Below are 17,471 nucleotides of genomic sequence, written 5' to 3'. Positions count from 1 at the left end.
CAATTTTGTCAAGTGAACAGGTCGCGGTCTCAAAGCAAAGAAACTACTTTGGCAAATTAGATTTAAATGTTGAAGTGAATCTGACGGCTTTTGTGTGTTATTTTAAATGGCTTATAAACACCTTTCACGCTGCAATATTATAAAATAAATATTTTAAATGTAAAGAAACTTCACTTGAAAGCATTTTTGCTGAAGGAGAATCCACCAGAAGAAATTTCATTTCATATGGCCTGATTATGGGTTTTTAATGTCTCGTGTTGAACAAAGATTTGCTTATTCAACGCATTTATAAAGCGTTTTATCATTCTCTCATTTTTTATTATTTAAAAAATTTTTGATATAATTACACTTCGTCATTGTCCATACAGAGAAATTTCTTTTGGTGAATTTTCTGGACACAATAAAGAAATAAACACAGACAGGAGACATTTTTAAAAGAAAATTTAAATTTGTTTTTATTAACAATGTGGACAGGATTTCTTTTTTTAAAAACACTCAATACCAACAATTTTGTGTAATGTGTGAGTGTGTTTGTGTGTGTGTGTGATATTATGTAAGAAAATGTATTAACATATGTTTATATCAGTGTGTGTATTTGTAGCAACATTTTTGTATGTATTGACTGCCAATAGACATGTGATACATAGAAATAATTATGAGGGTGTTTGGGACCCTACAGCTGTGTGAGTGTCAGTGATACAATGAATACATACCAGAGTGTGTGTGTGTGTATGTATGTGTGTGTGTGTGGTGTTTGATATGTCATCGAATGTTAGTGTGGATGCATGATGCGTAAGACACAAGCTTCTCAATGAAGAATCTTCTCCAGACTCCTCCTCCACTTCACAAGAAAAAGATAAAAATACAAATTCCTTTGCTATTATCATCATCATCTCTCCCCTTTATATTTATACACACACACACACATATTTATATATATATATATATATATATATATATATACACAAAAACACCTACACAATATAAACCACCATAATGTTATATATATATATATATATATATATATATACACACACACTTTATTTAACAAGGCTACCAATGATTTCATGTAGAGAGAAATCTCAACAATTATCGAGCTTGTCGCATGAAACCATTGGTAGCCTTGTTAACCCACAAGAGAATGTCCACCAAATACAATGTTGAGCACTCATTCTCACTGTTTCATAGTAGTGTGTGTGTGTGTGTGTGTGTGTGTGTGTGTGTGTGTGTATGTATGTATGTATGTATATATATATATATATATATATATATATATATATATATATATATAGAATTACTATGCTGTTATGGCAATATATATGATGTAATTATATTATCTGATGTGTGTGTGTGTGTACAAATATATATGTATCATCATCATCATCTCTTCTGAATGGTGTACTAATGTTGGATTGTTCAAGATTCTGAACATCAGAAGAATAGGGTGTGATGCAAGGGTCAGAATCACAGGGACATGGGTTAGTTAGTTCTTGGAAAACCAGACTGATAAAACATATATACACACACAAATGCATATATTATATACATACATGTACATATATATATAGATAAGATACACACACACTTTTATTATCATCATCATCATCATCATCAGGTTTTAAAAGCACTGTATGTGTTTCACCTAATTTAAAAGTACTGTATTTGTTTTGTGTACTTTAAAGTTCAGTTAAACTGATAATTTCAGTCTAACTTTCCACTTTCTCTGCAGACAATGCAAAGAAATGAGTAGTTGTGGCATTTATGCCTTTTCTGTAAGAACATGTCTATTGAAGTCATACTGTAACACCTAAATCATTTATTTTTACCTTAAAGACGGAAGGTTTTATGTTGATCATAGTATATTACTGGTATGTAATTCATTGATCCTGGGTGGGTGGGTGGGTGGATGGAAGTCAAAGTTGAGCAAAACAGAATTTAAACACAACCAGGTGCAAGGAGGGAAGTAAATACCAAGAGGTATGAGTTTAGTGTCTTATTGATTCATCCATTTATAACGAAGATTTCAAACTGGAGTCAATGGCTGAGTTTTAGTTGCACCCACCCTATTATTGGTTTCAAATTTGGGGGAAGGGGGTAAGTCAATAGCATCGACCCCAGTGTGCAACTGGTACTTATTTTATCAACCCAGAAAGGATGAAAGGCAAAGTCAACCACAGCAGAATTTGAACTCAGAACCTGGTCAAAATGCTTAGCAGCATTCTGTCCTGTGTGCTAACAATTCCGCCAACTTGCTGCCCTAGGTCCCTCGCCGCCTCCTTTATATTATTAGTTAGTTTTTTTATTTTTTTATTTATATTGGCCCAGGACAATGAAATGAATGGCAAACTTGACCTCGGCAGGATTTGAACACAAAATGTAAAGAGCCAAAGCTTTCCTCAACAATTAGAAACAGAGATTACAGGGACTCTTAACTGGGGCACAAATCTACCAGTTTTGGAGAAAGACTGTAATCGACCCTGGTAAGATCTGAACTAGCAATAAAAAGGGAAATCTGGTGCCTTACCATTTCTGCCACATCACCAAAACCTCTGGACTTCTAACAGAAACATAAGGGCCACACTTTCAGGGGAGACAACTAGATCGACCCTAGTATGTGACTGGTACTTATTTTATCAATCCCAGAAGGATGAAAGGTAAAGTCCACCTTGGCAAGATTTGAAATCAGAAGATGAAGAGGTGTAACTAACATTTTGGCCATTGCTCCACTGATTCGGATATTCCTCTTAGCTGAAGAAGAAGAATGACAATTTGACCCACAAATAGTTAAGAAGGAAGACAAAAGAAAATAAAAAAAAATAGATGTATATAATCCTCTTAAGTACAAGATGGTTCGACTGTGGAAACTGAAGGAAGTGAAGATAGTGGCAGTTATTGTTGGGGTTTTAGGGGACAGTATCAGAAGGCAATCAAGAGGAATATAAAGGAAATTGGAACAGAGTGCCCAGTAGAGCTGTTACAAAAGGTTTGCTTTCTTGGCATGGCCAAAATCATCAGGAAAGTATTAGTTGAAGAGAACAAATAGCATGGTACTAGAGGCTGCGGGTAGCAAACCTTCTACTCATGCAAGACTCCAAGAGTTCCAACAAAACCCCCAAGTTAAAAGAATAATGATAATAATCATATGAAATGATTATTGTGAGGACATGACACCAGAGGTGAACAAGTGATTAGAAGATTGGTTGCTGTGACCATCACTACTAAAATAGGGTTATTGGTAAGGACAGCCTACTTAATGCACTTAATCGTAAAGGGGGTACAAGAGGTTTACGACAGTTCGGTTTCGGTCCAATTGCTGCCGTGGATTTAGTTTTAGAACTGGTTCAATCATATTTCTAGATTTGAAATGTTGGAACAACCAACTACATCAACCTCACCATTTCAATGGTTTCTCTATTTGATGAACACTGAAAGGATGAAGAGCCAAGTTAACCTGAATGAGATTTGAACCTAAAATGTAAAAACACAAACAGAAAAAGGTGCAAACCATATTGTCTGATGCTCTACCAATTCTGCCAACTCAATGCCTTTGTGATATTCCAAAGACTTAAGTAACTCACTATCCCCACCACCAGACATAAAACTGAAATATTTTAAAGAGCAGAAGAAAACGAGAATCTGTGACATTCATCCCTTTTCCCAATAACATTAATGATGTAATTTGTGTCAGATTTAAGAAGTAATTTTCATTGAGAGTTTCAATAAGATGATAAATGTAGCGTGTCCCCTAAATTTAGGCCCACACTACAGGCCCCATCACTATTATGGTAATTCCTTATGCCTGTTTATAGAAAGAAATAAGATAAGTTTATGGCCTTTCTTGATAATATGAAGGACATAGGAGAGGAAATTGGACTGAATGAAAGAAATTGAAAACCCAAATCACAGACTCAGCTTATTTCTTGCTTCACAGCAATCAACAGTAAATATCTTACAAAGGTACAAAACTTCAGCTTATATATATATATATATATATCTATATGAGAAAGAAAGAAGAAAGGAGAAAATTGAATGTTGTGGTAGTCATGCCTTTACAAAGAGTTCTGGCTGGAGAATGAAAACCAGGTTGCAGCTCTTTTTTTTTTTGTCAACAACACAGTACCACTGTGACAAGTAGTAGTAGTAATAATAATAATAATAATAATAATAGTAATAGTAATAATGGGATTAAGGAGATGTAAAGGTTTTGTGCTAAAAGCCTTCACGTATTAAAGATTTTTGTGGGACTTGACACAGGAAGTGTCAAGTCCTGCCTTTCACAAGTGCATTAGTGAGATCAAATGAGATGAGGTGAGAACAGTTCTACTATAGAATCAAAGGGACTTGAGAAACAATGGTACCTCATACTGTGAAGATGATGATGATGATGATGATAGTAACAATAATAATAATTATCTTGATGATGATGTTAATAGAATTAGCGAAGAGGGAGGGTTGGGGAAACAATGAAATTAATTAATTAATCATTTCTTTTTTTTTTCTTTTTTTTTTGTCAAAAAATAAAATAGAATTTTGTTTCAAACACTTTCTTTTACTTTCTCAGGAAAAAATATCCAATCTATTTTTGCTTTGTTTTGTTTGTTTTTTTCATATATTTTTTTTTGGGGGGGGGGGGGGAGTGATAGAGAGGGAGGGGTTGTTATTATTATTATTATTATTATTATTATATATATATACTTTTTTGTTTTGTTTTTTTTGGTTTTTTTTGTAATTTCATCACATGAGATTGAAGATATAGGAAGGGCAGGAATTGATCCTGTGGCACAGCATTAACACCAGCAGCAGCAGCAGCAGCAATGACAGCAGCAGTAGCAGCATACTCAAAGTTGTTTGGATCCTGGTAAAGACAGAGAGATTGTAAAGCACAACAAATACAAGACAGACATGTGTAGGTGGGAAAGAAGCAGTTAAAACAGTGAAATAATAGGAGAGAGAGAGAGAGAGAGAGAAGATTAAAGATTAGAAGAGAGATAAAGAATAAACCAGTCTGTTGAATATTGATGAGACATTACTATTAATACTGGAGGTGCAATGGCCCAGTGGTTAGGGCGGCGGACTCGCAGTCGTAGGATCGCGGTTTCGATTCCCAGACCTGGCATTGTGAGTGTTTATTGAGCGAAAACACCTAAAGCTCCGGCAGGGGATGGTGGCGAACCCTGCTGTACTCTTTCTCCCACTCCATCTTTCTGTTTTTGTTGTACCTGTATTTTAAAGGGGCCAGCCTTGTCACACTGTGTCACGCTGATTATCCCCGAGAACTACGTTAAGGGTACACGTGTCTGTGGAGTGCTCAGCCACTTGCACATCAATTTCACGAGCAGGCTGTTCCGTTGATCGGATCGACTGGAACCTTCGACGCCGTAAGCGACAGAGTGCCAACAACAACAACTATTAATACAGGGTGACAGTGATATGTAGAAATAGAAACTTGTTCCCTGTTCAAATATGTTTGAGGCATTTTTGGACCCATCAGAAATCCATTCGTTGTATTTTGTAATGGATATATTATGGGTATGTGTGTGTGTGTGTGTGTGTGTGTATATTATGGGTACGCAACCAGCAAACAGCCACATAGATATTACAATAATATATATGTACATATATTATGCCGTTGTTTCAGCCATTTGTCTGCAGCCATGCTGGAGCACCGCCTTAAAGAGTGTTAGTTGAAGAAATCAACCCCAGGACTTATTCTTTGTAAACCTAGTACTTATTCTATCTCTTTTGCTGAACTGCTAAGTTACGGAGACATAAACATATCAGCATTGGTTATCAAGCAATGGTGGGGGGAACAAACACTGACACACAAATATATACATATATGACAGGCTTCTTCCAGTTTCCATCTAACAAATCCACTCACAAGGCTTTGGTTGGCCCAAGGTGTTATGCAGTGGGACTGAACCTGGAACCATGTGGTTGGAAAGCAAGCTTCTTACCACACAGCCATGCCTGTATATACAATATATACATATACAAGTGTGTGTGGTACTAGCAATGAATTTGAAGTTTCCACAAATAAAAAAGAAAAATAGCATTCAAACAAAAAATAAAACAAAAGAATGAATGAGGCTTACTGTGTTTCAATCCTTGGCCTTGGGTGATTTTTTACTTCTATTCAAATATACAAATAAACAGGCTAAAGGATGACTCAGATGCCCAATGAAATACAACGACGAGTAGACCTGTGAACAATAAATAATAATAATATTAATAATAATAATAATAATAATACTTGAGGAATTTGATGAGAGGGAGGAGGAGCTACAAACTTGTGACATAGAGGGCAACTGGGAATTCCTGCAGGACAGCTTGCTGAGTGCCACAGACCAAATCTGTGGGCAGTGTGAAGTCCCAACCAGACCTAGGTTGCTGTGGTGGTGGAACGATGCGGTAGTCAGGGCCATTAGAGCAAAGAAACGGGACTGGAAGAGTGGGGGCAGCAGGGAACTGTATCAGATAGCCAGAAGGGAAGCTAAGAAACAGGTATATCTAGCCAAGGGAGAAGCAGAAAAGAAGTTTGCCCATGTTCAGCATTGTGGGGACCAAAGAACTGAAGTATTTCTGATTGCAAGACGGTGTGCGAGAGAAAATTGTGATGCCATAAGAGAGAAATGTGTTTGCATGGATCATATACTTGCATTTAATAATTCTACAAAGAGGCTTGGAGATGTCATTATGAAAGACTGCTGAACATGGAGAATGAATGAGAGGAGGAGAGTCTGCCAAATGTTGACTCAATTGAGGGACTAGTTACCCAAATTGACAGTACCTTGGTAGATAAAGCAATTAAGGATATGAAGACAGGGAAAGCCCCTAGTCCAACAGGAATCACTGCCGATATGCTTAAAATATCTGGCGGTGTGGGTTATGATCTAGTCACCCGTATTGTAAATCAGCTGTACTACAGAACTCCTGCAAGTTTTTCTCTAGGTTGGGATCCTGTTGTGTGGCTTGAACCCTGATTGAGGGATTAACAACACAGACCTAGGCCTCTCCTCCAGCTGTTGAAGCACAAAGGACTCACAGATAAAAGGACATGGAGGTCAATGGACATCAGAAAAAGGGAAAAAACCCCATATCAAAAGCCACTTACCATCATGTACTTTTTAAACTGTAACAACTCAAATGATACCAATGCGTAACCCCAATAGAACTGGCAGTAAAGAAGTCTAAAGAAGACCCACAACCATAGTGTATTGAGTCTCCCTGATGGCAAGGGCCCTATTCGGTCCTTTATACGGCTGAGAATCTGAAACGAGACAACAGACATAAAACAATAATTTGATATTGAAACGCTCTTCACATTTATTCCTTTCTTTGTTTCTGTTTTGTATTTTGTCACCTCCTTGTCTACAGAGAAAAGCATTTTCTTGTTTTCCTGTTGCTTTATTACATTTAGGAATTATCCACTTTTTTATTTCATAGTACTTCTCTAACTGCGTCAGGCTGCAGTCTCCTTATGAATGGGATAGATATATTGTGTGTGTGTGTCTGCATTTGGGTGGTGATACCTCATCACTCTTCCCTGGCCCATCTTCTCTCCATATTTCTCATCATCCTCATGTCTTTCTCTCTTTCATGTTACCCTCCCCTCACACACCAATATAACATGGGATATCATTAGATAATCCCCCCCACCACCACTAGATAAGCCACCCCACTGAGACAAAACATGAGATTCTGTGATGCTCATTCTTTCCATAACATAAATGAATTGATATATAAATACTGAACTAATTCATAAATTTGGTAAACCAGGAGTTTAACCCCAAAAAATACATAAAACAAATAAATCAACATATAAATTGGAAAAGCTCCGTACAAACGTCTCTGCTGAAATCATCATAAATTCTAAGAAGAATGTGTTGAAATATCCAGTGTACAAGCCGTGCCACAATGCCAGATATGCAAAAGTGATGAATTTGGAAAGTTCTTTATTGCCCAAAAATCGCAGTCTTTTCATTAGGTACCTATGAAAGAGAGAGAGAGAGAGAAATAATGTGTGAAAAAAAATTAAAACATAAGGAAAAAAATGCATTAAAAAAAAAAGCACAGAAAAATCTGTAACAATTTGAAAGAAAAAAAATGGGAAACATTTTTAAAATTATTTCTTATAAATCCAATATGACAAGTTGATTTAAATGTTAACTTAGAGCAAAGGGGGACAATTTTTTATCATTTACTTGTTCCAGTTATTGGACTGCAGCCATACTGGGGCACCACCTTGAAGGATTTTAGCCCATTGCTGAACTGCTAAGTTATAGGGATGTAAATGAAACAACACCAGTTGTCAAGCAGTACTGGAGGACAAACACACACATAGATATACATGTGTATGTGTGTGTAAATATATGTCAATATATATATATATATATATATATATATATATATATATGACGAGCTTCTTTCAGTTTCTGTCAACCAAATCCACTCACAAAGTTTTGGTCGACAAAAACATGAAGACACCTGACAGTTATTGAGTATGTCAACTAAAGAAAGAGAACGTGAGAAAGAACTAAAAGAATGACAGAGAGAGAGAGAGAGAGAAGACGAAGAAAGAGAAAATACTTACTTAACCATCCAGGTACTGGTTTGTACATTGAAGGCCTTTGTGAGGCCGTACAGACTAAAAGAAGTTTCAAATTCATAGAGTTTGATGTTTTCCATGGAATTCCATGTGGGATTGCCTTTCTCGTCTTCTCCATTGTAAGGAAGACCAGTTAAAATACAGATCCCCTCCTGCAATAATAAAAATAACATTAAATATTTATAACATAATAAAACAATATGATACTTTCAAATTTTGATACAAGGCCAGCAATTTGAGGGGAAGGGATAAGTTGATTACATCAACCCCAAAAAGATGAAAGACAAAATCGACCTCAGCGGAATTTGAACTCAGAATGTAAAGACAGAGAAAATGCTGCTAAGTGTTTTGAATGGCATGCTAATGATTCTGCCACAAGGTTAAGAAGTTTGTTTCATAATCAGGAGGTTTAAGGTTCAATCCTATTGTGTGGCACATGGGTCAAGAATCTTAAACCATATTCTTGGGTTGAACCAAATTTTGAACAAAATTGGATGAACGGCAAAGTTGACCGCGGCGGAATTTGAACTCAGAACATAACGGCAGTCGAAATACCGCTAAGCATTTCGCCCGGCGTGCTAACGTTTCTGCCAGCTCGCACCTTTCAGTTTCTGTCAACCAAATCGTCTTTCTGCCAGCTCGCCGCCTTTCAGTCTCTGTCGACCAAATCCACTGACAAGGTTTTGGCCAGCCTGAGGTTATAGAAGACACTTATGCAAGGTGCCATGCAGAGGGACTGAACCTGAAACCATGGGGTTACGAAACAAACTTCTTACCACACATCTTGTGCAATATTAACAAAATGGTTCACACAAACCAATATTTAGTTTGGAACAAAACAGGCCTTTAGACCAATGTAACAAGACTGATTCAAGATTCTCTTTATTATCTCTCAGTGTAGTCAATTAACAGGAGGAAAACACTGCTGGCAAGCTGAACAAGAAAAGAATCTCAACATTTGTTTGTGGGGTGGGTAAAACCCTGTTGTAGGCTGGATTTGGCTCACAAGCCGTAAGTGCCCCACTTCTTCCCTAAAACTATATTCAGTTCTTCATCCTCCTGTTACATACATTCAAAGAAACTTTTGGACTTAAAGGAAAAATAACAGTGATAAATTCTACTTACTGAGATGTGCCAGCAAGCTATATACCTGGATAACACATAGCGCCCCCACACGATGATATAGAGACACTTTATAGGTAAGAATAAATCCTAAAAAAAATAATTGTAACTCATTAATTCACAGGTAAGTTTATTCATAAGGTATAAAGCAAAAACTGAATATTATAAAGCATGTATGTATAAATATATATATATCAATTCCCTAAGGAATTATTGAAGACCCCATTGCTATCGCTCTCCTGTGAATGTCTATTAGATTAATTTGTTTATTTATTGATTCATTTATTAATTTTATTAATTTATTTATTAATTTATTTTAGTGATTATCCCGGATGGGTAGATTATTTTTGTTGCTCCTGGGAGGTTATCATTGCTATTATTTTATTTTATATTATTACTGTGTCTTATTATTGGGCTTGCTCATCAGTGAAGGAGCTTGAAAAGATTCCTAGGAGCAAGCATTTCTGAAGGGAGTTCCCTTAGCCCAATAATAAGACACAGTAATAATATAAAATAAAATAATAACAATGATAACCTCCCAGGAGCAACAAAAATAATCTACCCATCGGGGATAATCACTAAAATAAAGAAACATCGAAAAATAAATAAATTAAATTAATAAATAAATAAATAAATAAACAAATTAATCTAATAGACATTCACAGGAGAGCGATAGCAATTGGAAAGATTAAGGAGTTACCTCCCCTGTATATAGTAAACAAAACAAATGAAAGCAGCATGGCGGAATTGTAGTCAGGTATTTTAATAATCTGTTATGATCGTTAATTGTGTTATTTGTGTTTTTTCGTAATTTGTTCTGATGGAAGCCATTCCTGAGGAAGTACCAAACATCAGACATCCAACGGATCAGTCGCTGGATAGAGTTGGGCACAGAAATGTTGACATCGAATGGTAAAGAATTAAATAAATGGAATATAGATCGGTCGTGTTGAGAGACTCTACATTTTTAAACATACAAATTTGAAACCTTATATATATATATATATATATATATATATATATATATATATATATATATATGGGGGGGGGGTGCATATGTGTATATGTATGTGAGGGTGTGTAAGTATACATAAATACATGATAAATTATAAGACAAAGTTAAGTCATTTAATTTGGTGGAATGATGCGTAGAATACTAGTAGAAATGTGGAGATGCACCTGAACCTTAGTGGAATTAGAAAATTAAGTTAAACTACAATGGATACCTGGCTATAACTAGAAAGACACCGTACCTATAATTTAAGGGAAAAAATCACTGTAGTTAATGGGTCAGTTAAAAATAATCTCACTTAGAACCCCAAATTATCCATTAATAGGAGGTAACCACTAATAGTGCAAACCAACCCTAGGTTGCGACAATATAGTCTGTGCAGCCTATAAGTGTAGATTGTATAAGTGCCAATATATGATTGTTACTAATAATAATAATAAGAAGAAGAACAATAATAACAAAAAATAATAGTAGGAGAAGAGTTTGTGAGCACACACAGTTGTAAGGATGGAAGCAGAGCATATAGATAGAATTGTAATAGAGATGTAAGCGGCAGCTGGGAATCTGCCACCTAGACCTAGGAACAATCCAGTATAGATTGGATGAATAAGAGAAACGGAACGGGTAATATAGTACAGTACAATACAGCCAATTGTTAGATCTCTAAACAGGATATAAGTGCATGACTCTACCATAATAAGGATAGATATGAAATTAAAATAGGAACTGGGAATAAGATAACAAACTGAGGAGTTTAGTAAGAAGAGATGAGGTTCAAATCTTAGTATAAAACCCATAGAAGATAATGATAATAGCAAATAATGATAATATATTGAAATATTACTGAATATATCAGTGAAGGAGCTTGAAAAGATTCCTAGGAGCAAGGATTTCTGAAGGGAGTTCCCTTAGCCCAATAATGAGACACAGTAATAATATAAAATAAAATAATAGCAATGATAACCTCCCAGGGACAACAAAAATAATCTACCTATCGGGGATAATCACTAAAACATTGAAAAATAAATTAATAAATAAATAAAATAAATTAATCTAGTAGACATTCACAGGAGAGCGGTAGCAATTGGAAAGATTAAGGAGTTACCTCCCCTGTATATAGTAAACAAAGTAAATGAAAGCAGCATGGCGGAGGTATAGCCAAGTATTTTAATAATCTGTTATGATCGTTGATTGTGTTAATTGTGTTTTTTCGTAATTTGTTCTGATGGAAGCCATTCCTGAGGAAGTGCCAAACGTCAGACATCCAACGGATCAGTCGCTGGATAGAGTTGGGCACAGAAATGTTGACATCGAATGGTAAATAATTAAATAAATGGAATGTAGATCGGTCGTGTTGAGAGTCTCTACATTTTTAAACATACAAATTTGAAACCTTGGAAATATAAACAATGAGAACGACCCTTAAGGAATCTAATAAATGATCCTTTGGGGTGAAGTCTTATGCTATATTCGTAGCGATTACGGAATTTACTGGAAAATTATATATATATATATATATATATAAGAATTTAAGGATTGGAGAAGACGCATGTTATAATTGCATACTTTATTCCTACATATGTTTCAAAGGGTTACAACCTGTGTGATCCATAGGGATCTTTGATATTAAAATTGTAACCTTCTCATCAGGGAAAGCATGGGAATCATCTTAAACGTAAGACATTATGACCGATTATGAAAACAATAGATGGATAAGGTTATGACTTGGTTCATTTGAAAAAAGCCGTTAGAGAATTGGACGCTGCCGGATAGTGGGTTGGACAACACATACCAATCAATGTGTGAGTGCGTACATGCATACATAAATACACAAACACACACATATACATGCATACTGATACACACACACACACACACACATACATATATATATGTATATACACATACATACACACACACACATATATATATATATACACATCTATATAAATACACACACTCATACGTCCACATTTATACATATGCACATACGTACCCACGCATATACAAATATACACGTGTGCGTGTCCCCATATACACATATGTATCCATCTACATATACACACATGTATAAATAGAAATATATTCATGCACATACACAGCTATACATCTACGCCTATTACCTAATCAAATAAACAGATTCGCATATACATATACATACATGTATACATACGCAAACACACGCATGCACATACATACATACAAATACATATACATATACATACATATATATATGTGTATATATAAAAGAAAAATAACTCAAGGGTTTTATATATACATACGTATGTATCTGTATGTGTATGTATATATGTGTGTATGTACATGTATTTATGTGTATGTGTATATATATATAAATATATATATGTATATATATATATATATATGTATGTGTATATATATATATGTATGTATATGGGTATATAGGTGTGTGGATGAGTGTATGTATGTATACATGTATACCTGTGTGGGGGGTGTATGTATGTTTGTAATTATATATATATATGTGTACAAATCTACGTATATGTAAGCATGTATAATTGTGTATGTAATTGTATAAAACCATATATATATACGTTATTAGGTTCTGTATGTAAGTGCATATTTCTATATGTATGTGTGTGTATGTATTTATGTATGTATGCGTGTATGTGTGTTTATGTATGTGCACATGTTTGTGTGTGTACAAAAAATATGTATGTATGTGTGTATATGTATATGTATGCATGCACACACACATATATGGATATGTGGATGTATGTATATGGGTGTGTGTATGTATGTATATATAAAACACTTGAGTTATTTTTCTTTTATATATACACACATATATATATATAGGAAAAGAATTATTTTATTCCACATAGGTGTAGAAATACAGAAAGAAGTTGAAAATGCACTTGGAGTCTTTTAGATGATTTATTTTTAAAGGTTTAACTGATTTCATGGAATTTTGAAAATCAGAAAAAATTGAAGCCAGCTCGGCCTTTGACCCTTTAGTAGTCAGATTATTCTGTCAGAAGATTAAAAAAAAGAAAAGAAAAAAAAACTATAGTTCTTGCTTTCAATTGTACACACACACACACACACACACAAACACAAAATTAAAAGAAGCGAAGAAAAATAGATTAAAAAAAAAAATTAAAATATCTTTTTATTACCAACACCAAAAGAGAATTATTTAATTCCAAAACTTACATAAAAATCTTTTATGAAGAAATAATCCGTGGGTGTGATTAACATGAGGATTAACATTGTAAGAATATAGAAGAGGCCGACAATTAACTTGGTCAATCCTGCAGCCACACTGTAACAAAGATGAGAGCAAATTAATCATTTACGAACCATCGTAATTGTTTGAATGTTAAAGGGTTACAAAAGTGTTATTTGTTCAAACCAGTCTAGCTTGGTCTTCTTTTATCTTTTGTTTCTATCATTAGGCCGTGACCATGCTGGGGTACCACCTTGAAGAATTTTTAGTCAAATGGGAAGTGTCTCCTGTCACCTGTTAGAAAACACAGAACCCCAAAACTACAACAATTTGACTCACCTGTTGGGTACTTTATCACCTCTGCCTGCAAATCCACCTTTCACTAAAGTGAGGTACCTTCGTATGGAGCACTGCAATGAGACATACAATATTAATTATCACCTTGAATTAGAAGGGGGATATGGGGGAAAAAACAACATAGCATACACGATAACATCAGAAATGAGGCGCTTGGAGGGATTTGAAATATGGTTCTTACAGAGCATATTGAGGACAGCATGAACAGACTAAGTGTCTAAAGAAGAGGTGATGACCTGGGCTGTGGTAAAAGGAAACTGCTTTGTGAAATAAGGACCAAGTAACAGATTCCTTGGTCGTGTAATTCTGTTTACTACTGGTATTCAAACATGAACCAATAAACAATCCTTTTACTTCACTGCTTTCGGCAGAGTTCTTTGAGAAGACATTGCCATGATCTCTTGTGAGGTTTGGGTAAAACGTGTTGCCTGAAAATCTGAAAGCTGAGCAGGTGAGAGACTTGATTTGCAGTATTGATGGGGACAGGGGAAGGAATCGGAACGGCTCTAATTATGGTCATAAGAAGGATTTTAAAAGTAAATATGACTTGGCAGATGGAGATAGTGATCCAAAGACTATTCCTAATGTAGAGCCTGTATGATGACGATAGGCAGGTGAGGAGTTATCTCAGAGGTGGTAGGGGGGGTGCACTTGTTGCTTACCTTTCGATTGGAAATAAGAATGGTTTGTATGATGCTGATTTCAATCTTACTGAAAGTGAAAGGTTAAGAAATATCAGAGATAATCTTATTGGCTGAGACAGATAATCCTGTGGATTGGCTTCAGTTGTCCTGGGTTGATGAACTTTTGCAGCTGTCAGTTGACGAAACAAACAAACAAGTTTCCTGTGTCAAAGCAGCTAAACCCATTCATTCACTGTATTATACAAACAACTACACTCTTGGAGTGGTTGGCGTTAGGAAGGGCATCCAGCTGTAGAAACTCTGCCAAATCAGATTGGAGCCTGGTGTAGCCATCTGGTTCACCAGTCCTCAGTCAAATTGTCCAACCCATGCTAGCATGGAAAGCGGACGTTAAACGATGATGATGATGATGAACTTTTACCCAGTAACTGGAGTGGTGGGAGGTGAAATTTGCAATAGAAATGCTAATAAATAAAACAAAATATGAGCAATACCAGTGGCAGAAGGATAACCTTCATAACATCACACCAGGCTATAATAAAATATGACTAGTATTGATTCATGGTTATTGCTGTGAATGACAATGACCTTAACTTTACTCTTCTGATGATTTGATATCAGTCAACCTTGATGGAATTTGAACTGAGAACATAAAGAGCCAAAAGAAATGCAGTTAAACATTGTGTCCAATGCACCAACAGTTCTGCCAGCTTGTAACAATAATAATAATGAGAAGAAGAGGAAGAGGAATTTTTTCTACTATAGGCACAAGGCCTGAAATTTTGGAGGAGGGGTAAGTCAATTACAACAACATCAGTGTTTAATTAGTACTCATTTCATCAACCCCCAAAAGAATGAAAGGCTGAGTCGACCTTGGTGGTATTTGAACTCAGAATGTAAAGTCAAAAGACATACCACTAAGTATATCATCTGACAGTGTAACAATTCTGCCAGCTCGCCACAATAATAATAATAATGACTAGCAAGAATCTATACAGGAAATGAAAGCTTACAAATATCAATTAATCCTGCTGACTATAAGCAACTAATTACTATGTTAATTGGGCTGGTATTAACTATTAATATTAGCAACTAGGACATAGTAAATATCCAACAATATAAGCTGAAGCAATATTAGTAAGCATAAAACTGGGGAACTATTAGTAAATATAAACAACCGACAATATTAGCTGAGACAATATTGGTGAAAAATATGGAAAAATGAGTCAATATTAGAAAATAGAGGAGAGGGGCTAATAATGATGTCAACTTACCTGGGGTCCTATCAAAAAAGCACCAAAGAAATAACAATGTCCCATTAATTCCAAAATTGTAGGAGTTTTCTTTATGGCAGTTTCTTTCTGATCAGGTGACAACTTCTCCTGTAAGGGGAAAACACAAATAGAGACACCACAGAGTTAGATGGACTCCAATGTGGAACTACAGATTAGGCACAAGTAAAAATAAACGAAAACAAAAGCTAATAAGTAAGATAAAAACCTCAGGTTTGGATCCATCGTACAAATCAGCCACAACTCCAGTGAGTTTTAGAATTAGCACACAGTGTGAAGTTGTCCATTCAATGCGATAATATTCACCATTCTTTGAGCTGGAGGCAAAACCGAGCACAAGATAACCCTGAAAACAAACACATTTCATGAGCTTTGAATAAAGTATTTCAAAGATGGTAAATTGAAACATATAAAGCCATAAAGAGAAGCATCTGGGTCTGTGCAAAAATATCTAATCTTTTACTTGTTTCAGTCATTGGACTGCGACCATGCTGGAGCAACCACATTGAAGTGTTTCAGCCTAAGCCAGGTATTGTCTCTTTTTGCTGAACTGCTAAGTTAGAGAGATAGAAAGGAACCAACACACACACCATATCATCATCATCATCATCTTCGTTTAACGTCCGCTTTCCATGCTAGCATGGGTTGGACGATTTGACTGAGTACTGGTGAAACCAGATGGCTACACCAGGCTCCAATCTGATTTGGCAGAGTTTCTACAGCTGGATGCCCTTCCTAACGCCAACCACTCAGAGAGTGTAGTGAGTGCTTTTACGTGTCACCCGCACGAAGGCCAGTCAGGCGGTACTGGCAACGGCCACGCATATATATATATATATATATATATATATATATATACATGCATATATATATATATATATATATATATATATATATATATCTTTTATTTGTTTCAGTCATTAGACTACGGCCATAAAATGTGTACATACACACATATATGATGAGCTTCTTTCAGTTTCTATCAGCCAAATCCACTCACAGAGCTTTGGTCAAGCCAGAGCTATAGAAGACACTTGCTCAAAGTGCCACACAGTGGGACTGAACTGGAACTATGTGGTTGGGAAGCAAACTTCTTAACTACACAGCCATGCCCTGCACCTATGAACACTAAATTCTTTTGAGCAAACAAACCTAAAACAAGATGTTAATTTAGATATGGATATCAAGTGGCCATAAATTTATAGATTATTTTTGAAAGTCGAAATAA

The 17,471-nt window shown here is 35.5% G+C and overlaps 1 protein-coding gene across 2 annotated transcripts in view; it reads right to left on the bottom strand.

The window, feature by feature from the left end:
- Nucleotides 1-4,484: 4,484 nt before the first annotated feature.
- The window catches only part of LOC106880180 (lysophospholipid acyltransferase 5), a 46,017-nt gene continuing 33,030 nt past the window's right edge, over nt 4,485-17,471 (bottom strand). The window contains exons 4-13 of one of the 2 annotated variants that reach the window (XM_089342938.1): nt 16,452-16,589; nt 16,226-16,333; nt 14,290-14,360; nt 13,938-14,046; nt 9,734-9,820; nt 8,594-8,760; nt 7,844-7,991; nt 7,115-7,270; nt 6,096-6,203; nt 4,485-4,855 (exon numbers count right to left, since the gene is read on the bottom strand). In XM_089342938.1, the coding sequence (XP_089199064.1) occupies nt 6,102-6,203; nt 7,115-7,270; nt 7,844-7,991; nt 8,594-8,760; nt 9,734-9,820; nt 13,938-14,046; nt 14,290-14,360; nt 16,226-16,333; nt 16,452-16,589 (1,086 nt within the window). In that variant the 3' untranslated portion in view covers nt 4,485-4,855; nt 6,096-6,101. Of the gene's footprint in view, nt 4,856-6,091; nt 6,204-7,114; nt 7,271-7,843; nt 7,992-8,593; nt 8,761-9,733; nt 9,821-13,937; nt 14,047-14,289; nt 14,361-16,225; nt 16,334-16,451; nt 16,590-17,471 lie in introns of those variants that run through there. The other variant, XM_089342939.1, reaches the window with a different exon arrangement.

Source organism: Octopus bimaculoides, chromosome 26 (genome assembly GCF_046866305.1).
Source record: "Octopus bimaculoides isolate indiv1 chromosome 26, ASM4686630v1, whole genome shotgun sequence".
NCBI lineage: Eukaryota > Metazoa > Mollusca > Cephalopoda > Octopoda > Octopodidae > Octopus > Octopus bimaculoides.
Note: the sequence above shows the minus strand (reverse complement) of the source record. Positions and strands in the feature narration are given on the sequence as shown.